The sequence below is a fragment of the Leucopleurus acutus genome, assembly GCF_964270905.1.
Source record: "Leucopleurus acutus genome assembly, chromosome: 16".
NCBI classification, from domain to species: Eukaryota; Metazoa; Chordata; class Mammalia; order Artiodactyla; family Delphinidae; genus Leucopleurus; species Leucopleurus acutus.
The window spans coordinates 52,354,690-52,378,000 of NC_139158.1; the positions used below are offsets into that span (position 1 = coordinate 52,354,690).

Consider the following 23,311-nt stretch of genomic DNA (forward strand, 5'->3'; position numbering starts at 1 on the left):
CGGGGCACGAACCCGCGTCCCCCGCATCGGCAGGCGGACTCCCAACCACTGCGCCACCAGGGAAACCCAGTAATTAACGTTTTAATACTCACAACAACCCTATGAGGTGTACTCTGTTATTACCACCCTATTTTGACAAATGAGAGAACTGAGGCACAGAGGCATGCAATGACTAGCATAAGGTCCCACAGCTGGTTAGAGGCACATCCGAGGTTTGAACCCAGGAAGTTTGCCTCTGGAGTCTGAACACCTTACCATTATGTTACAGTGATGAAACAATGTGTGAAGTTCATAAAGTATACACCTTACCACTATGCTTCGATAATGATGGTAGAGGAAAAATGATAAGATGGAGAGGGGGTGAGGTCCATCACAAAATGCAGCTCTAAAGTCTTAGAACTTTGATAGAGGAAGTCACAGATTCAACTTGAACGTGACTGAACTAATGTGAAGAGAGAGATTCAATAACTTTTAGATCTAGTTGCCCTAGATCCAAATACTAGTCATGACGCTATTCAACAACCATTCATAATTCTGAGAACAGAGAGAAATTTCTCCTATCGGCAATTCACACCTCTTAACTTTTTGGCTCAACTTATGAACGCAAGTGGTATACAGACTAAGACAGAACCTTCTGGAAGAAATATCATTCTTGCAGATATTTCTGTTTCCCATGGTTCTGATGCATGCTATCTTTAGTATTTTAATGTATTTTTTAATCTTTCCTTTTTCTAGCATTACATATCTCTGTTACACCTGAAAATACAAAGAACAGTGTAACTAACACATATCCATATTTAACAAATGTTACCAATATGTGATATTTCCTTCCGTGCTTTTAAAAAATTATATGCTTAAGACACTGCAGTGCAGACTCATTCTATGTTGTGCTTCTCCCTGATTCCACTCTTCTCACTTTCCCAGGAGCAAGCTCTATTTTGAAAAGCAGATATCAATACCTTATCTATTTTCATATGGATCCTGAGGACAGGGGTCTTTATCAGGGTTCAACAAACCCCTGAGGGCTAAATCCAGCCTGCCACCTGTTTTTCTAAATAAAGTTTTACTGGAACACAGCCATGCTCGTTCATTTATGCATTGTCTATGGCTGCTTTCATGCTATAGTGGCCCAGCAGAGTAGTTGCAACAGAGACTCCCAAGGGGCAAAGTATTTACTAGCTGGCCCTTTACAGAAAAAGTTTGCCAGTCCCTGGTATGGACTCATATATGTTTATTTAAAATATTACATAAATCATATCATGCTGTATGCATCCTTTGGCCAATGGTTATTTGCAGTCAACATTATGTCTTTAAAATGTGTCCTTGTTTCTCATGTAGATCTAGGTCATTAATTTTAACTACTAAAATATTCCACTATAAGAATGTATAACTAATTTATTCTTCTGTTCATGTACATGTGTAGTTTTTTCCTTCAAAAATGTTTATTTGTGGGCTTCCCTGGTGGCGCAGTGGTTGAGAGTCCGCCTGCTGATGCAGGGGACACGGGTTCGTGCCCCGGTCTGGGAAGATCCCACATGCCGCGGAGCGGCTGGGCCCGTGAGCCATGGCCGCTGCGCCTGTGCGTCCGGAGCCTGTGCTCTGCAACGGGAGAGGCCACAACAGTGAAAGGCCCGCATACTGCAAAAAAAAAAGTTTATTTGCACAAACCTATTTCTTGTTGACTCAAGCCACATCCAGAAGTTTCTCTAGGGTTATTACCATGATGTATTCTTAGGATCCATGCATCTTCAGCAGTACTAGAGGCAGCTGCTTGCTCACCAAAGCGGTAAGGACACTCTGTGTTCCTTTTGGCAGTGTAGGAGAGCTTGTATTTTCCTACATTTTCAAAAACAACTTGCTATTATCAGCCTTTCAGAAAATTTTTGCAAATTTGATGTATGCAGTGTGGGACCTTGGATTGGTCTTAATTGGCATCCCTGATTCACCTGCCTTGTTGAGCCTTGTTTTACATGTCAGGGTTGTTCCACTTTTTCTTTTCTGCAAATTTCCTGTTCACATTCTTAACCCATTTTTTTCTTTGGGTATTTGTGCTCGTTGTCTTTAAAAGGGGGAGGGTTTTGTTTGTTTGTTTGAGGTTTGAGCTCAAGCACAAGGTGGTGGTCAGTCTTAGTCCTATTGATAGAAACAAAATTACACATAGTAACTGTGTCTTGTAAATGTCACCCGTGATCGTGGCATGCCAGGCACCCAGTCCATGGCTGTGACCTGATACCAAGCATCTAGAGTCACAGAGAAAAGGCAGAATGTGAAGTCTGTCCTCAAAGACATGTATTTATTCAGTGAGTTCTTTGGGGAAATGACAATATTCTAAAAGGAATACCAAATCTATTTATCTGTGTGTGTGTGTGTATATATATATATATATATATATATATATATATATATATAATTATAATCTATAATTATATAAGCAATTATGAGTCAATGGTTACCCTAATGAAGTAAAAGGAGTGACAGATGACAATAATCTAAAAGCAGGTATTTCCACAGTACCTGATTTGGAAGCCTCAATCTATTGTATTTTTTAAATAAAAGGTTCCTGGAATAAATAATAATTTAAAACAGGGTATTTTAATATTTGTGAGACATATGAAAGTCCTAACAATTTTTAATAGCTTTCCATTTATTTTTAATTTATTGGCAAACCCCTATTGCCATCATTGATAATGGTGTCATTCCCATTACCTCTGCTCATCAGCAGGCAGCAGGTTGGGATTTGAGTAAGAAGGAACAATGCACAGCTCATTCAGGGCTGAGTTGCCTGGCTGAGCACGTTTCTCCCACCTGCTAGCAGGCATCAGAATTCATCTTGCCGTGCATTTGTCTTAATGGCACAGTAAAGAATCTTTTCATGGTGAAAGATGGTATATGAGCTGCAAAGACTTTCATTAAAAGCAGAAAAGACTGTCTGAAAAGTAACTGCGTTTACAGGTCTACGTAGAGCATTTAGAACTTTGGCAAAATTTCCGGCACAGTTCCTCTGTTTTGGGTGGCAGTGAAGATTTGTATTTTATAGTCAAAATGTTGATCTCTTATTCAAAGAGAAATGGTTGTCAAATACAATATAATTACCAAAATCAGGAAGTATATTACAACCCAATATTATCAGCACTGGGACACTAGAATCCATATTACTCATATAATGTAATATCAAGGAAAGGTGCATGTTATTCAAATGTCTTTAGGCTACAGTTGCCAAAAGCACAACTCAAACTAGCCTAGGAAATAGGAGAATTTGCCAAGGACACTGGGTATTTCCTGTAACTGAAGGAAAAATTTGACAAACTGCAGTTTGCAGAGTATCAGGAAACTGTGGTCTGGATACCAGGGAGGATTTCTTCATTGCTTTTTCACTGCTCTCTCTTCCTGATGTCATTACTTTTTTCCTGACTGACCAACTTCTTCCCCATGGCCACCAACTGCACCAAGAGTTGTCACATATGATGCCTCCTACCACCAGAGAGAGTCTGATTGATTTCCTCATAACCAGTATGAAAAATCCTGGGAAAGGTCTCTGATTGGTCTACCTCTAGAACAGTCTATTTGAGTAAGAACCTAGCAGTGTCCATGAAAAGCAAATCATTGTAACTGGAAGAGTATAGAAAACACTACATATAACCATTCATAGGAGTAGCAAAGAAAAGGATGTGCATCATCCCACAACTTGTGTGAGATCTTATAGTTCTGAAGCCAGTTTTTTATACACTGGGGAATAAATCCATACTTGTTGACCTGAGTCGACTGCATAAATGAATGAATGTGTAAATGAAACAGAATTACATCCATGCTTTATAATTTATTGTTTGTGAAATTAATTTTTATGTCTCCTTCATTGTCATAAGTATTCATTCATCATGGTTTGCTACACGGTTTTGGATAATAGCTTTACACATTTCCTATTGTAATTTGAACTATGCTGGAATAAGTTATAAGAACTCACAGTCCTGTGTGTAGCATGGGGCTGAGGGGACTATCCAGTTAATAAAGTACAGAAACTTTAATTTTAGGGCTTAGAGCATCTGCATTGGCTTCAAAGATATACCTTATGTTTTGTTTTATGTTTTGGGCTGTATTCTGAAGATTGTTGCCCAATTATCTTTCCCTGGATAAGTGAAGCACTGCTCTGTCCTGATGGTCTAAGGAAGAGTTTACATGCCTGCAAGTGCAGTGTACAAGATGTGGATGTAAGGATCCACGTTTTGAGAGCTAACTGTCTAGTATATCCCTAGCCCTGTTCTAACACCTTTTGACATTCTCCTTTCCAATGGGAAAAGTTTAATGTGGTGATATCAAGTTAAAATGAACCTTAAGAGAATTCTTCAAATGGAAAGAAATAAAACACCCAAAAGTGCAACATCCTTGGCACAGAGTGGAAGAAAAGAGAAAAAATGTTTGCTTTGGTTACGTTTTCATGATGAGAGGTTTTCAGTTGTATCTTTGTGAATCTCATGTATTTTGAGCATCAGCTGAGGAGACACCCACCTCTCTCTCCAGCTAGTTTCCTGAGTCATTGCTAATTTGCACAACTGAGAAAATGTCCATCAAATGCCCCAATATGAAATACCCAAAGTATCCTTTCCATAGCATTCATGGCACTCAGCCATATTCTTGAAGTGGTTCTGTCCAAAACCTTCCTGTCACTTTATTATTTTTTTCTTTTTTAAAATAAATTTATTTATTTATTTTTGGCTGCACTGGGTCTTCGTTGCTGCGCATGGGCTTTCCCTAGTTGCGGTGAGCAGGGGCTACTATTGGTTGCGGTGCAAGGGCTTCTTATAGCAGTATCTTCTTTTGTTGCAGAGCACCAGCTCTAGATGCACGGGCTTCAGCAGTTGTGGCACTCAGGCTCAGTAGTTGTGGCGCATGGGCTCAGTAGTTGCAGCACACGGGCTTAATTGCTCTGCAGCATGTGGGATATTCCTGGACCAGGGCTCGAACCTGTGTCCCCTGCATTGGCAAGTGGATTATTAACCACTGCGCCATCAGGGAAGTCCTTGTTCTTTTCTTAAGGATAAAATATATTTAAAATTCTCTCTGAAGATACTTTCTCCTTTTTTATTTTATTTGTTTCTTTAATTATCCTTGTGTGTCTATTATTCTCTTTTTGTTCATCTTGGCTTCCTTTGTCATTCAGTATTGTAGCATTTCTCTATAGTCTGTGGATATTTTATTGTTAGTTCACATCTTAGATGGGGCAATAGGAGGGCCGACTGGGAGCTCTGGGTGTGGGAGTGGGAATGACCAGCTTGCATACTTCTTTCCCAGTGAGCATGTGGGTGCCAGCCACTGTAGTGTAGTATCCACAAATGCTAGAATGAGAAGAGCTTTACTCTGGATCCTGAACTCCAATGCTAGCCACCATAATATTTTTTCAACTAGTTTGTTCAATTTCATAAAAGACAGACATTCAGCTCTTTGACTCAGGAAGTAATTGGTTATTGATTAATTCTACATGAGGATCAGGAGGAAGGAGTGGAAGGTTATTTTTCTCACCCCCAATTCTTACTCCATGTTCTGCTGGGCTGGTAGAACTTGAGTCTAGAGCATGTCTCAATTGTTTCTGAGTAGGTCAGGAGTTTCCTTGGCTGTAACTCTCTATGTAACCTAGACTGTGGACTTCTTGACTCTATCTTATCAGACACTTTCCTCTTTCCATTTTCTTCTCCTGAAAACTTACTAAAATATGTCATGTCTTAGTGACCTATCCATTCTCTTCATCATTGTGTATTTATATTCCTTTATCATCATATTCACAGTAACTCAAAAGAGATAAGAGATCACACCTGTGCTCATTTTGCTGTTTTGGGCTAACACTGCTTTAAATTTTATGTCCAAAGCCAAATATCTGATTTTCCCTTCCTAACTCACTCCCTCTCTCAATAAATGAAATTCCAAAAGGCCCTGAGATCATCCCTAGCTCTCTCTTTCTCTTATTTCATGTATCCGGTACATTCAGTAACTCTTTTGGCTTCACATTCAAAATACATCCAGAACCTAACCATTTCTCACCACCTCTATCCCAAGCACTCTGCTCTCCTTGTTTCTGTTTCTATACCCCTACTGTAGCTTTTCAACAGAGTGACCAGAACAATCCTGTTAAAATACATCACCCCAAATCCATCCCTTGCTCAAAATGATGTAATAGATACCTGTGTCACTGAGAGTAAAACAAAATTCTCACAGTGGCCACCCACCACTATTTGGGTCACCTGCCACATCCCCCAGCCTCTTCCTCTCACCTCTCCCCTGTTCTCCTCCCTGCTTATCATTCCCTTCCACCAACACACTGGGTCACATCTATCTCAGCATCACTCTCCTCCATGATAACCACTTGACACACTCCAACATCTTCATGGTTTTCTTCATCATATCAGTGTAACCTTATGCGACCAACTTATTTAAAATCGAAATACACACCCCCCCGCAACACTTCCTATCTCTCTTCCCTGCTTTATTTCCCCCTGGCACCTATCACCATCTTATTTATTTTGTTATCGTCACCCTACACCCACCATTAAGTAAGCTTCATGAAGACAATCATTTTTGTCTAGTTTATCCCCAGCACTCAACATTGTACCTGGTACACAGTAGGCAATTAAGTATTTGTTGAGTGAATGAATGAATGATTATTATTATTATATAGCCAATAGGAAGATTATTTTAAAGTATTTTCAAAAATTTTGTTTTTTATTCTTAGGAGCATCTTATTCCTTGGGAACATTTGATGCACTGGAAACCGAAACATAACAACTGATATTAAGGCATTAGATGAAACAGATCAACATGCCACTTTCAAAGGATAGCAGGTATTTTTCCACAGTAATTAAACACGGAAGCCAAATTTTCTTAGATTTCTTCTTCCTTTATGTCATGTCTTAGTGACTTATCCATTCTCTTCATCATTGTGTATTCATAATAAAAAATGATGATGATTTTTAAAATTTTTATTTATTTATTTATTTTTGGCTGCTTTGGTTCTTTGTTGCTGCACACGGGCTTTCTCTAGTTGCAGCGAGTGGAGCTACTCTTCATTGCGGTGCATGGGCTTCTACTGCAGTGGCTTCTCTTGTTGTGGAGCACGGGCTCTAGGCCGCGCAGGCTTCAGTAGTTGTGGCTCGCGGGCTCTAGAGTGCAGGCTCAGTAGTTGTGGCACACAGGCTTAGTTGCTCTGCAGCATGTGGGATCTTCCCGGACCAGGGCTCGAACCCGTGTCCCTTGCATTGGCAGGTGGACTCACAACCACTGCTCCAACAGGGAAGCCCATGGTGATTTTTTATAAACTCTCTTTTTTTAAAAATTTATTTATTTTTCACTACATTGGGTCTTCGTTGCTGTGCATGGGCTTTCTGTAGTTGTTGTGAGCGGGGGCTACTCTTCGTTGCGGTGTGTGGGCTTCTCACTGTGGTGGCTTCTCTTGTTGTGGAGCACGGGGACTAGGCGCCCAGGCTTCAGTAGTTGTGGCACGTGGGATCAGTAGTGTGGTTCATGGGATCTAGAGCACAGGCTCTGTAGTTGTGGCACACAGGCTTAGTTGCTCCATGGCATGTGGGATCTTCCCAGACCAGGGCTCGAACCCGGGTCCCCTGCATTGGCAGCAGGATTCTTAGTCATGTGCCACCAGGGAAGCCCTGAGTTTTTAAAATGTATCTTTGTGCCTGCTTTAAGGTCAGGTACACAGATAATACAATTAGGGCTTTCTCAGCTGCCAGGCTCAGAAGACAGGGAGGCAGAGGAATGAGTGGGAAGCAGCTTATTTCTGTGTTATGGAATGGATGGAAGAAAAGCGAAGATGCTGCTGCTTAAGCAGTTTCCTGTCTTTTCCTGGGGAAAGTGGACTAACAGTAGCCCACTGTCTGAAATCACGATCATTTCTGTGTCCTTGCATATGTACTTTCCCTTAAGTTAAGCATTAATTCCTTTTTGTGGCACCCTTGAACAATGCCTGGTTCAAAAGAAGCTCTATGTTTAAGGAATGAGAAGAGATGGCAGGGGAGGTGGGCGAGGGTGATTTCTTCCACAATCAACAGAATTGCAATTGCTGGTTCTTATCTGAGTGTAAGAAGAGATTACCATCTGAGTTGCCTTTTGTTTCCCCTCTATTTTTTTTAATGAATGTCTTTTTTATTTTATTTTTTATATATTTTTTTACTTTTGAACTTTTAAACTTCTATATGGATGTTCCAGATGGGTAACACTTTCACAAGTTGAAAGTTTATAATGTACATCTTTCACCTGCCCCACACTCATCCAAAACTCAAGTGCAGAACGTAGGGTAAATCTCATTTTCCAACAAAGGACATCCACAACTGTAAAATCCCAAGACTAACAGTGCAATGTATTGACCTGGCAAGAACTTGGTCCTTATTTATGATTGGGTCGGGGGGAATATCCTAAGATGACATAGGCATATGAGAAGGCCAGGAATAGCAGTGAATGAAGATCTCATAAAATACAATAACCAAGAGGGCTAACTTTTCACATGTGTAAAAACCAATATATATTCAATATGGCAATATTTTTGGCACATATAGTCTACCCCCAAGGAGATCAGCACAGTTTTCCATTATGTCCCAAAATACATTGCTGAAAAGAATATATGGTACCTCATTCTCTTTTTCTTAATCATTTTAATTTAAAGAAAAGCCAAACATATCCATTGCTCACTTACCATAAGTTGGTGCTAAATTCAAAAAGGAAATGAGATCAACTTCACATTTTGTACAGAATATCCATTAGTGTTTGAAAATTATTATCTCAATGTACATGTCTCAGAATAAAAAGAAATGTAAGAACTTTGTGTCTACTGAGGTCAGTTTTAAATATGTATATTATTAATTTGAAGGACAGTCTAAGAAAAGTTCCAAGGTTTTTGAGGAATCAAGTTCTATACCAGGAATGGCCAGCGGAGGACCCTTCCCTCTTTTTCTTTTCTATTTCATTTAGTAGACTATTATTTCTTTTTCTTAAAAAAAGCCCCCCCTTTGTGGCACCTTCTCTTATTCCTTCCCCTAAAAGGTCTCAATTATTTGGCCAGCTGAAGATATTTTCTCTTTTCTCCAGAAAACATGTGGCAACTGGTGGGTAGAGGGGGATGACAGTGACAATGACTTTGAGTGGGAACAAGGTTGGGATTGGGAAAGATGAGGTTGGAAGCCACCAAGAATCCTGGAAAACCTTAGGGGGAGTTCTGTGCTGGGGGAAAGGGATCTTGGAGCAACCAGCTCAGGAGCCTCAATTTTTTGAACTCAAAAATGAGGATATTGGAGTGTATGATGTTCAAAGTCTCCATGGCTTTACAATTTTTCATGATCTATCAATTGCTTTCAAGAATTCATAAGCTTCTTTCTCCCTTTCTTGCTCTTTCCCTTCCCCTCTCCCTCCTTTTTCCTTTCTTTCTTTTTATTTTTTCTGCCAAAGTACACATTTATTGAGTGCCTAATACCGGCTAAGCACTAAGGTAGATCTTGGGAACACAAATGACTAAGCTATATTTTCTGATTTTAAGCAGCTCACAAATCCAGGGTAGGGTGTCACATACACTGACAGATAATTAAAGTGTGAGAAATGCAATAGCAAATATGCATGGGGTTCATCAAAGAACAGGAAGGAACCATCAGTTGTTCATGGAACGCATGAAACAGAAGGGGAGATGGGTGAGTAAGCTGAGTCCCTATGGAGGCTTGGAAATTCTGGACAGAATGGAGAAGGGACATCTAGGAAAGCACACACTTCTGAGGGCACAGAATTACCATTATAAAGGAAGAAAGAATCACAGGTGGTTTGAGGCAGAATGGTGCTAGGGTCCAAGTGGTGATTCACTGACACCTAAGGGCAGAGGCTATGTTTGTTTTGGTCACGGATAAATCCCTAGTACTTGGCACATACTACACCCTCAATGAATATTTGTTCATTAAATGAATGACTGAATGATATGGGCAGAAAACTTCATTTTGTGGGTAATATGCAATAAAAATGATTTGAAGCAAGATCAGGTTTGAGGTTTTTTAGGATCATTCCTAGCAGATAGACACACAGAGTTGGAGAGCAAAGAGAGGATTCTAGGAAAGGAGGTAGAAGGCGTCTACAGATGGCACCCATCAAGAACTTGAACAAGATGGGAGGGGGCAGCAGGATGAGGAAAGAGATATGAGAGCTAATTAGGAAATTCAGAGAGCTTGCAAGTTATTTGGATGGTGGGCAAGCAAATGGTGTGGATGTAGTTAAGGCAAACTTCCAGGAAATCCCAGATCACACTCCCCAAATGAGTAAACTAGATTGTCTATGATATTCATAGCTGCAGAGGTGACAGAGGTTACCCCCAAATTCTGAAATAGCTACTGAAAACTGATGTCAGTTTATAGAACATATTTTTGGAGAGCACATTTATTCTGTGACAGTTACTTCAAAATCTAATAATTTAACAGACAGAGATCCTCTGTTAAAGATTTTTTTTGCATGAGTGAATTAACATTTAGAAAACTAAGTGGCTCAACCAGTTTGGGAAATTGGCAATATCCATCAAGGCTGGACATAGGAAGACCTATGACCAGCAATTACATACCTCACAGAAAGGCATATGTTTATAACAACACTGTTTGTTTTTATTTTTAAATTGAAGTATAGTTGATTTATAATGTTGTTTTAGTTTCTGGTGTACAGTGATTCAGTTATACATATATATATATATATATATATATATATATATATATATATATACATATTCTTTTTCATATTCTTTCCCATTATGGTTTAATCACAGAATATTGAATATAGTTGCCTGTGTACAGTAGGACCTTTTTGTTTATCTATTTCATATATAGTAGTTTGTATCTGCTAATCCCAAACTCCTAATTTATCCCTCCCCCACCCGCTTTCCCCTTTGGTAACCATAAGTTTGTTTTCTATGTCTGTGAGTTTGTTTCTGTTTCATAAATAAGTTTATTTTGTATCATATTTTAGATTCCACATATGATATCATATGGTATTTGTCTTTCTTTTTATTTTATTTTATTTTATTTTTTTGGCCACACTGCATGACATGTGGGATCTTATTTCCCCAACCAGGCATTGAACCCACACCCCCTGCATTGGAAGTGCAAAGTCTTAACCACTGGACCACTGGGTAAGTCCATGTCTTTCTCTTTCTGACTTACTTCACTTAGTACGTAATCTCTAAGTGCATCCATGTTGCTGCAAATGGCATTATTTCATTATTTTTTATGGCTGAGTAATATTCCACTGTGTGTGTGTGTGTGTGTGTGTGTGTGAATACGTATATGTATATATATATATAGATATATATAACACATCTTCTTTATCCATTCGTCTGTTGATAGACATTTAGGTTGCTTCTATGTCTTGGCTATTGTAAGTAGTGCTGCTATGAACATTGGTGTGTATATATCTTTTCGAATTATAGTTTTCTCTGGATATATCCTCAGGAGTGGGATTGCTGGATCATATGGCAACTCTACTTGTAGTTTTTAAAGGAACTTCAAACTGTTTTCCATAGTGGCTGCACCAATTTACATTCCCTGTAGGAGAACACTGTAGGAGAGTTCCCTTTTCTCCATACCCTCTCCAGCATGTGTTATTTGTAGACTTTTTAATGATGGCCATTCTGAATGGTGTGAGTTGATACCTGTTGTAGTTTTGATTTATAACAACACTATTTGTAATAACCCTAAACTGGAAACTGTCTGAATGTCCACCAACTATAGAATAGATAAATAAATTATGGTATACTATTTAGCAAAGAGAATGAACAAAGTGCAACCACATGCAAAATGTAGAAGAATCTCATAAATACAAACTTTGAGTAATAGAAGTCAGACCAAAAAGAAAATGTAGTCTATGATTTCATTTACAGAAATTTTAAAAACAGGTAAAACTAATTTATAAAGTTGCAGGTTAAGATAGGGTGTGCTAGTAGGGTAGACACCTGGGGTGCTGGTGATGCTCTGTTTCTTTATTGGGGTGCTGCTCACATGGGTGTGTGCTCTTTTCAAAAATTCATCAAGTTATATAGTTACAGCTTGTGCACTTTTCTATGCATATTATATTTCAATCAAAGTTAAAAAAAATCAGGTCAAGTCCCTGCGAGTAGCATGGCTAAACAACAAAAAAAAAATTTTAATTTTGTTTTTCCAATTTATAAATGCTCAAGAGAATTTACTGTGTAAAATATTAAGGATTGGAAGCAATGGCGTCTTTCAATTCTTGTGCAGAGAAGTGGACACAAAATTTCCCCTTCATGGCTCTGTCATTAGGCATCTCAATCTTAACCCCCTGGATCCTTGCTGTCATAATCCACTGCATTTTAATACATTGAAACAATGTCTGGGCTGAAATTTGCCAGACTGGGTGGTGGTTCAACAATGTATCTACCCAGGGGGCCTATCAGAATATCTAACCAATTAGAACTGAATATCAGAGCTGGAATCTCAAATCCTGTCTCTCGGGGTGATAGGCCATCTTGCTATTATATTGGATTGAACAAGGATCTGGGATAGGAATTGGGCAGGTGGGTGATGGGGTGGCCCTCCAGGGACAAGAACCCAGAGGGAAGACATGCTGAAAATCATTTTAGATTTCTAAATCCAAACAGGGAAGGCTCCACCTCTGTTGCCTTTGCACACAGAGATTCCTCTTTACTAATCCTGAGACAGATTCATTTCTTACTGAAATTCTCTTGATGAAGAGTGATCTCCCATGAGTTACATACTGGATCCCTGAGACCTGACAGTAAACACCAGCATATGGCAATCCTGTGAACCCTGCTCCTGGCTCAGAGCAATCTGTTTTAACCTACACAATGATGTTTAGGTTGCATGACTGCAGGAAGAAATAGGCACAATTAGACATCTCTATGTAGCCTCCCACCTCAAAGGAAAGCACAATATTAGAAAGAGGGACTAGAACTGGGCAGGAAGAAGAGAATTATTTTATCTTCAGACTTCTTGGCCAATAGAAAAATTTGCATTGACCTGATGAATCAGTTAACTTGTTCCAATGACACTGTTTTTCAGAGCTGATGTAAATGATCTGTCTCTTGCAGTCCATGTTAACCCTACCAGTCAGATATTTAAAGAAATTCGCCAACTGGTGTGGATAAAAGGCTTGAGGATTTAATAGTCCTTACTCTCAGCTACTGACTTCTGTCTTTGACACTGAGAAAACAGAAGCAATCAAAAAACATCTACAATTCCCTCTATTACATGGACGATTTACCAGCATCTCTACTGAGGGACTCCAGTTTTCCTCCTCTTATTGATTAAATGCCCTTGCTCCTGTCTGAGCACAGCCCCTCTATTTGTGAATAAGAGACAGTCAACAATTTTCTTTTTCTTTGTAAAGGACCAGAGAGTAAATGTTTTAGGCTTTGTACTCCATATGTTCTATGTCATAACTACTCAACTATGTCTAGTGAAAGCAGCCATAGACAACTTGTAAACAAATAGGCATTGTTATGTACCAATGAAACTTTATTTATAAAAACAAGTGGTGGGTCAGACTTGGCCTCAGGCTGTAGTTTACTGAGCCTCGTACTAGATCCTACCACTCTCTTGTCCGCTCAAGGACATGCTCTAGCAATTCTCTGACTCGCTTACATTGTTTTCCCTCCACAGGATCATTCCCACAAGCATACATGTATTTTGTGGTTTCGCCCATCTTAAAAACTATCTCTTGGTCTCACTTCCCCCTTCTAGCAGCTTTCTCATTTTTCCCCTGCCCTTTACATCAAAACTTCTCACAAGAGCAATCTCCTTTGGTTTCTTAATTTGCCTCCACTGATATTCCCCACAGCCCTCTCCAATAGACTTTGACCCTGCTATTCCGCTGTAGTTGCTCTAATCAAGGTCACCAATGACCTCTATATCCTTAAATCCACCAGTCAATTCTTGGCCTTCATCTTACTTGACCTATGAGTAGCATTTGATCCTGTTGCTCACTCTCTTCTTTTTGAAACACTTTGCTTACCTGGCTTCCAAATACACATACTGGCCTCTTTGCCACCTCACTGGCTACTCCTTCTCAGTCTACTTTTTCTGATTCTTTCTTATCTCCTCAATCTCTTCATGTTGGAGTATCAGTGACTCAGGTCTTGGACATCTTCTGTATCTACAGTCACTTCCTGGCTGAGCTCATCCTGCCTCATTAAATACTATCTATAACCTGATGACTTCCAAACTGTTGCATTATATTTGGCATTGAACCCCAGGTTCATATATCTAACTGCCTACTCAACATGTTTCTTTGGGTATCTAATAATAATCTCAAATTGAACATAATCAAAGCTGAAGCCTTGTTGTATACCACCAAATGTGTTCTACTTTAAACTTTCCTTATGAAGTAAGTGGCATTTCCATCCTTACTGTCTCTTGCATCAAAACTCTAACATCATCCTTGATTCTTCTCTTTCTCTCACATGCAACATACAATTGCAATTGTTTATGCTCTGGATTCTTCCTTTAAGTAGATGTAGATATAGATATTCAGACCCCTTCTTATGTCCTACATAGCTCCCCCTTGGTCCAAGATACTAATAACCCACTTAAAATATTTCTACAGTTTTTTACCTGATCTCCCTGCTTCCATTATTGCCTCCGCCCTTGTGGTCCATTATTGACTAAAGAGTTAAGTCAGACCAAGTCCACCATCTGCTCAAAACCCTCCAATGGCTTCCATCTCCCTCAAAATAAAAGCCAAAGTCCTTCAAAAGCCTACATTACAATACAAGAAATCGACTTCTGTTGCCTTTGCTAGTTTCCTTTGCTGGTACCTCCACCTTTGCCAGGATTCACGTAGCTGTGCGTGGAGGACTGTTGGGAATTGACAGTGGGAGAGTAAAGGGAAGGATGATGGTATTCACCTCCCCCCTGAAGCTCTGAGGAGGGGTCAGGGCATCCCAGAGAGGGGGACTGAAGTCCAGGAGTTCCAGGGGTAGCAAATGTGGATGTGTTCATTGGTCCTCAGGGCAGCAAGAGATGCAGGGAGAAGTGTGAGACTCAGAGGGCAAATGTGAAACAAACCACCCATTTTCCAGGTATATTAAAGGGAAGTATCCCTCGAGGGATCAGGGAAAGTCCATCTTCAGGACACAGAGAGTTGGCAAATCATGCTTCATAACAAGAAGAGTGACTTTTACTTAATTGCAAAAGATACCACTCTTTTAGTCCAACTACAGAGGGAAAAATTGAAAGACAGCTTTCTCCCAATCCACCTTTGAAAGGAGTCACTTCTCTTAAAGAATAAATAAAAAATTCAATCTCAAGTGATTTATGTAAGAAAGAAAGCACGCAAATCTGGAATAATATATTTAGGAAAGCTGAAGTCTGGGTTCTGATAAAAAAAATTTTAATCGACTCAAGAGATTTCTCAGGAATCTATGATATTGTTTCAATTGAGCAACTTTCTTCAGATTTTTGCCTTCTCTGAGCACTCCATGAAGAAATAATTCCCTTCCTCCATCCTCATACCCTCTCCTCCTGCTATATCCTTCCACACAGACCTCCATCTGACCCATAGTAAGTGTACTTCATCATCGTGATTTATCTATTTATTTCCTCCAGAATGCTGTGTCCCTGACACTGGAACACAGAAGGCACCTGACAAATGTGTGTTGAATGAATGAATGAGCCAGAATCCCTTGGTAAACAATTTTTTCTGAAGACATTTGACTTTCGAAGAAGCTCAGGTTCCTGTCGGGTGTTCTACATAATGAGGGAAACTGTTTCCTTTGGTGCTGGCACTATGCAAGGTACTAGGTATGTTGGCTCCAGAGACTAAACAGAAGGTGTGATGTTATGAGACAGTGCTGACAACTAGAAGGGTGGAAATTAAGCTTTCAGAGTACATGGTGTTTGCAAATTTTAATCTTCTGGCTGAGCAATTTCAATGGAGGAAAAATATCCTATAGAATATCACAGTCTGGGAAGGCAAAACATATTCTGTATCTTCATTAATTATACTAAGCAAGTAGCTGCTGGAAAAACGTCTATAGATTCATTTCTGACAGGGAATACTACAGGGCTCAGTAATCAAAATCCCTAAAGACAATTAGTGAGCAGAAGCCCACAGCGAGGAGGAAATTAAAATGTTTTCAACTCAACCGCACAAAGGTTTAACGCAATATAAGATAGCAGATTGGTTTGTAATATAAAACTATATTCACTCATAGTAAAAGCCTCCCTGAAAGTCACTGTCATTTAGTGAATGCTTTTAACTGAGAGTTAATGAATATCATGAATTGGTCATTTTTTTAAGAAACTGAATATGACTGTATTTCAGGAATGATATTTTTAAAATATTTTAGAAATATTTAGTATTTGTTTATCTATATTCATCCATACATACATATATTGAGAAGTGAAGTGTATACACTCAACAGAATACCAGCAGGTATCAGAATAAGAATGATTGCAAGGCAAGTACAATGCTGTCACACAGACAATGTTTCATTGAACAGAAGTCTCTCTCCAAGCATAAATTATACCATAGAAGTAAATGGGTGACTTGGTTCTTAAAGAGAGAAAATAGATGGGGTTTGTAACACAGTCTTGATGAGGAGTTTCTAAAGACCTCAATGTGTCAAAACTAGTTGGCATTTTATGTATTCCATTATAAGAATTGAAGTTGATGTTATGCAACTTTTGGAAATAAACCTCTACCATAATCACTGAAGAATTAGAGGTCAGGTCAGATTATCTGGTGTAGCTCAAAAAAATGTCAGAGCACTGAGGCTTAAAAAATTATAGATCATAATGCTCAGGCAATGAACACCAGCATGACATGACCCCATAGTTCTGATCCATGATGTGAGAAGCTGTGTAAGGGCACAGACATGATCTGCAGACTTCAAAGTGTTCCTAGATTCATATTCTTAACTCTGGAAAGAAATTGTATGAAGGGTCAGGATCATCATTAGTATCTTATAAACTATAAACATGGAAAAAGAAACCTTTTCTTTCAATATTTTCATTTCAGTTCTCTTCTAATGGCAGCTGGACATTTTTAGAGAAAGCATCAAACTTGAGTCCAAGTTTCCCAGAAGTTCATAGCTTCTTGTTTGATATATCTTGCCTTTGTTCTAGTTATTTCTGTATGCATCTGAAAGGCCCCACTATCTTAGTAAACTAGCAACTCCTTAATGGAGAGGGCGATGTCTAATTCATCTTTCTAGTCCATGGCTGAATAAATATTTATTATTATTTAAAATTGTTATTTAAAATTTTAAACTTTTCATTCTTTCCCATATTAATTGAGCAGCTACTATGTGCATAATCATGGGTTAAGTGTGCACATGGTAAAAGAAGTTAAATAGGTACTGAAATGTCTGCCCTCTAGGAGAGGGATGGAAAGAAGATGGTAAGGCTAAGAGAAAATAGGTTGGGATAAGATGCTTAGGTGAAATGGAATGTGGTTTCATCTATATTTTCTTTTGCAAAGAAATTATATAAAAAGCCTTATTTTCTAATGTAAAATATCCATTATTCTAAGCCAATGCCATTACTTGGAAGTGTTTGAATTACACTTCTACTTGGCAGCAGAATGATTTTTAGATGGAATTTTAACACATGCTAAATATGACAAAAACTCAAAGTCTTTCATAGGAATCAGGACAATGTCATACGGATTCAGATCGAGGTGACAAGCTTCAGAAGTTTCAATCCACATACCTTGGCCACTTCTTCTTGGAAAGCCACGAGGTTCAAATGGGAGATGTTAACTAAGTCAGGCCCATACACCACTGTTATCATGCGATGTTCCAGGCGCCCAATGTTCCCCACATCCAGAAGTTCACGTAATTTGGGGTCCTGGATAATAATAAATGTTGAAATATTTAGTCTTAGCTAGAGATTTTAGAGCATAATATCAAAAGAATTAGAGTTAGAACGCCTTAAAAACAAAGTTGCCTTTTATTCTTTTTTTTTAATTTTTAAATTTTTATTGAAGTATAGTTGATTGACAATCTTGTGTTAGTTTCAGGTGTACAGCAAAGTGATTTGGAGATATATACGTATACATATTCTTTTTCAGATTCTTTTCCCTTATAGGTTATTACAAAAACTGAGTAGAGCTCCCCATGCTATGTAGTAGGTCCTTGTTCATCATCTATTTTATATGTAGTAGTGTGTATATGTTAATCTCAAACTCCTAAATTATCCCTCCCCCCTCCTTTCCTCTTTGGTAACCATAAGTTTGTTCTCTACATCTGTGGATCAATTTCTGTTTTGTAAATAAGTTCATTTGCATCACATTTTTAGATTCCATATATAAGCAATATCATATGATATTTGTCTTTCTCTGTCTGGCTTACTTCACTTAGTATGATAATCTCTAGGTAAAGTTTCCTTTTATTCTTACTAGAAACTGGTATGAGTTGAAGTCCTTCAACCCAGAAAGGCCCAGAGAGGTGAAATAACTTGCCCAAAGGTTGTGAAGAGAGAATTTCTGCATAAAGATTTATGATCCTCAGATCCTCATGGTATTTTTTAATATTATATTTATTTATTTATTTATTTGGTTGTGCTGGGTCTTAGTTGCAGCAGGTGGGCTCCTTAGTTGTGGCATGCATGTAGGATATAGTTCCCTGACTAGGGATAGAACCTGGGCCGCCTGCATTGGGAGCGTGGAGTCTTAACCACTGCTCCACCAGGGAAGTCCCGATCCTCATGGTATTATGCTAAGTGAAATAAGTCAGAAAGAGAAGGACAAATACTGCATGATATCACTTATATATTATTTTAAAAAAGCTGAACTCATAGTAACAGAGATTAGAGTAGTGGTTACCAGAGACTGGAGGGTGGGAAAAATGGGGAGATGTTGGTCAGAGGGTATAAATTTACAGATATAAGATAAGTTCTGGGGATCTAATGTATAGCATGGTGATTATAGTTAATAATATTGTATTATATATTGGAAAAATGCTAGGGGAGTAGATCTTAAATGTTCTCACCACAAAAAAGAAATGATAATTATGTGAGGTGATGGAGGCATTAGCTAACAATCTGGTGGTAATCATTTTGCAATATATAAATGTAACAAATCAACATGCTGTGCACCTAAACTTACACAATATTGTGTGTTAATTATATCTCAATAAAGCTGGAAAAAAGACTTATGGTCCTAAGTCAAGAGCTCTTTCTGTCATACTGTCATTCAGTAACACATTTTTATGTGTCACAATTCTCCCTTTATTTCCCCCAATCATCCCATGAATCACATAGTGAAATGCAAAATCTCATCCTTCTCAATTCATGAACACATTGAAATGAAAAGGGTGGTTTGGCAGAATCAAAACACAACAATGCCACCTAGGGCTGGGGCAGAAACCTAGCTGAGGGTCACAGCATGGACTTTCTCCACACTGAACACTGACAGAGAGGACTGTTAAAGTGAGCCACATGGCGGCACCTGCCATGAATATGTTATTTCAGTTCTATCCTCAAAAAGTACTGGAATTTGGACATAGAGAAATTCTTCAGTCTTTTCAGAGCAAGTTGACTTCTTTGTGACATAATAAGTATGGATCCTTTGGAGCTATAGTCCTGCTGGGCAAAGGAGGTTTCCAAACTTTCTGAATTCAAAACAAAATCTACATAGGGCTCCGCCATTTTGGCTGAATTTATTTTCCTTTCATACAGGCCTTGAAGAAGATAAGAGCTTCATGCAGAAAATTAGCATTAAGTCAATCACTTAGCAAATTTTCAGCCAGCTTCTGAGCAAGGAATAAATTTACATTCTTATTTATTTAGCTAAATGCTGGGCCAACAGGGCTTAATGACTTAGGCTGGTTATTCTGATCTCCCTTCTGAGGTTTTTATATACAGCACCCTTATAAAGAAAAAGCAAACTTGAAAAAACCAAGAAAGAAACAACAAAACGTTTCCAGCTGAGTTATTTGATTTGGTGACATTAATTCTCTCTTTAGTTAATAAAACTTTCTCCTCTGTTTGGCCGAATGAAGAGAAACATTTTCAGGTAAGTTATGATGAGAGGAAATCCCATTTCAAAGCTGTGCCCAATATAATCAAAATTTCAACTTGACTAACAAGCTGAGAATTTATCAAGAACATCAGGCCTCCTTGAAAGATCAAATGCTATCACAAAAGTATCAATTTGCATGACCTAGAAAAGGAGAGGAACACAGTAAAAAAAATATTAAATAAACACTCATAGCAAAAAGGGAAATGTTTAACATTTTACCATTAATGAAAGATTAAAGGAGAATGTTCCGAAAGAATGGACTTTTTGTGAAGGCTAATTAAAGAATGATACCAGCTGTTCTGTGAAACAACTGCATCTCAGGTTTTGATCACCATTGAGGCAAGTTTCAAAGAGAAAATACATTTGATCAGTACTTAAAAATTTTTTTGTGTGTACTTAGAAGAGAAAAATAAACTTCAGAAACCACCTGAAACTTGTAATTATAAATCCCTAGTGTTAAATCAGTGATTACAAAGTCCACCAATATCTTCGGTTCTACAACATTTAATGGGACAATATTTGGAATTGAATGCACTCTATACTTTGTATCCTTTCTTTCCTTCCATTGACAGCCATGTGACTCACCCTCTGGCTCTTTTCTCTTTCAAGTATTTTCTCTTCCTTCTCTACTACTTTGCTGCCTAATTCACATATCCATTAAAAATACTTTTGCCCACTTATTAATAGTTGATGGATTAAAGAGTGTCACCTCTCAGAACTTCAGGGACTAGGTGTGGGGCTCAGGGATTCATTTGAGTTTTCCTTGAGAAATAGGAACCCCGGGCAAGTACAGAGGACCGAGGGAAGGTGCCTAGAATAGAAGATAATTCTGGAAGAGGGATTCGGGGATTCATACTGTCCCTAACAATACTGTTAGGTACAGTCAACAGGAAGTTTTGGGAAAGATGACCAACTCTTTGTGGCAGTTCTGTTAAGTTTTCCCACTAATGGTTTAATGGTTACATATATATATATATATATATATATATATATATATATATAGGATTGGGAAGATAATGCAGGCTGGCAAAATGATGATGATGACTGAATCTGAGGGGTAGGTATTTGAGGGTTCATTGTTATATATCTATCTACATCTGAGATAGTTAACATTTATACATCAATAATAAATTTTTTAAAAGTATTGAGCATGAACTGGAGGAGCAAGAAATTTTAGAAATAAAATTTAGAAATTCAAGAGAAACCACAATATTTTAAAGAGAAACCACAATATTTTAAAGTTATGTAGTTCTGAAAGCAAGCAGAGAAATCGTTTAAATATATAACAAGCAACTTTCTTACTAATACCTTTTCTTGGTGATGGATCATACTAATTTTTAAACAATATTTTACTTTCTTTTCCATCATTAATCATTTTATTTCTCTTTAAAATTGTACCTTTTCTTCATCTATTTCATTTTTAACAACACCAAACATGGTTATGTTAGAAATCTCTCTTAACACATGACTTCACTTTTCTTTTTACCTGTACTGTTTTCTATTCTGAACACAACATCCCAAGCTGATGTGGTGGCTTCAAATCTCATTCCTCATTACTGAGCAGACTGTTATGTGAAGGGTATAGTTGGAAAAGGTATCTGTCCTTTCAAGTACCAAAAGTTGCCCTCAGTTGTTTTCAGCAAAGGAGACCCTCAGAGAATAGGCAAAAGGGGGAAATTATCTAGAAGAATAAACAGCAAAGGCACTCAGTGTTTGGAGAAACTTGTAAGTGGAAGGATTTAAAGTAAACATGTCTAGGGAGTTCCCTGACAGTCCAGTGGTTAGGACTCGGTGCTTTCACTGCCCGGGGTTCAATCTCTGGTTGGGAACTAAGATCCCGCAAGCCACGTGGGATGGCCAAAACAAAAACAAAAACAAACAAAAAATAAAGTAAATATGTCTAAAAAATGGTTGTCTCTCAGGAGTTGTTTCTCTGGTCTGGGGATATGGGTGGCTGCATTTCAAAAACAAACAAAATCAAAATATGTTGTAACAATAACAAAAACCTATAGACAGTTTGCATAAAAACCACCCTCTTCCCAAAATCTGTTCTACTAAGGAATCTTATTTCTGTTTCTCATTGATTGAACTTCCTGACCAGTTTTCAGAAAACGATTTACCTACGTAGGTTACTACCAAGTTCAAACATATTTCTTGGTCCCTGCAATGATATAAATTCTTTGAAAATTTTACAAAGAAAACAAGCTATCCCCACAACTCTATAAAAATGTCCGATATCTCTGTTGCAGAACACTAAAGAATATAGCTCAGAAAAAAAAAAAAAAAGAGGTGAGGTGAACTTGAAATTTCAGTTTCACTAAGCTGGCACTCAGGCCTGCTTTCCCCAGAGAATCTCCTACATGTGTCTCCACAATTGGAATTAGCCAGACCAACTAAGAATCCTGGCAGCTATAATTTAAGTGTAATTTTAATGTTAAGTGAAGGATCATCTCTATTCATTCCCATAAGTGTTACAAAATAGAGACTGTCTGACTAAATAAGTTCATTTTCTCTTAATCATTAGGATTCGTGATTAAATTACTTCAGTTCTGCTGCAAAGAAAGCAAAGTTGCTCAGATTAATGATTCCCATTTCTAGGTAATAGGCAACTGAAGAAAGTCAAGACCCATCTACACCTGAGACACAGGTATGCATTATATAATTATAACATTTCATTCGACAAAATAGAAATTAATAAAAAGGATAATCACATGCTAAAAGATGATTTTTAAAAGAGTCAAATCCCAGTTTCAACCTTCATTCCTTAATATATATGACTTTCAAAGAAAAGCTATTTTATTTGTATGTCAGATATATGCAAAATAAAAAAAAAATCTTTCAAGACCTTAGATTTCATTTTGATACCAAAAACATTCTTGGTGCAGAAAATATACCTCACTCATTTTTCATTCCCATAAAATATATCTTTACTGGATGTTAGGCTTATTGAAGAATTTGCATATTAGGTTAATTTTATTCCCAGCACTTAATACAATATTTTTGATCTGAATTAAAATTATATAGATGTAACTTTAATCCATCATTCAGATAAAGAACCAGGTATATAAAAGTCTTTTTATTAACACTCAGTACAACAGTCAGAAATGAAAGAGATAGATTCCTTGTTAGATTAAAATGACATTAGCATGCTTATGCTTTATTTAAATCTGTTGTGAAAGAAAGATATAAACTTATGTCAAGGGTGGTTTTCCATCAAGGTTTTGAATTTAACATTTGCCTTTTGGAAAATAAAACATAGATGAACAAACCCCTTGGAATCAATACTTATTCTCACATCTCT

The 23,311-nt window shown here is 37.9% G+C and overlaps 1 protein-coding gene across 3 annotated transcripts in view; it reads right to left on the reverse strand.

The window, feature by feature from the left end:
- Window positions 1–23,311, reverse strand: part of PLCB1 (phospholipase C beta 1) — a 690,893-nt gene that overhangs the window by 203,704 nt on the left and 463,878 nt on the right. For all 3 annotated transcript variants that reach the window (XM_082857476.1, XM_082857477.1, XM_082857478.1), the window contains one exon: window positions 17,700–17,837. In XM_082857476.1, coding sequence (XP_082713602.1) covers window positions 17,700–17,837 — 138 coding nt within the window. The remainder of the gene's footprint in view (window positions 1–17,699; window positions 17,838–23,311) is intronic.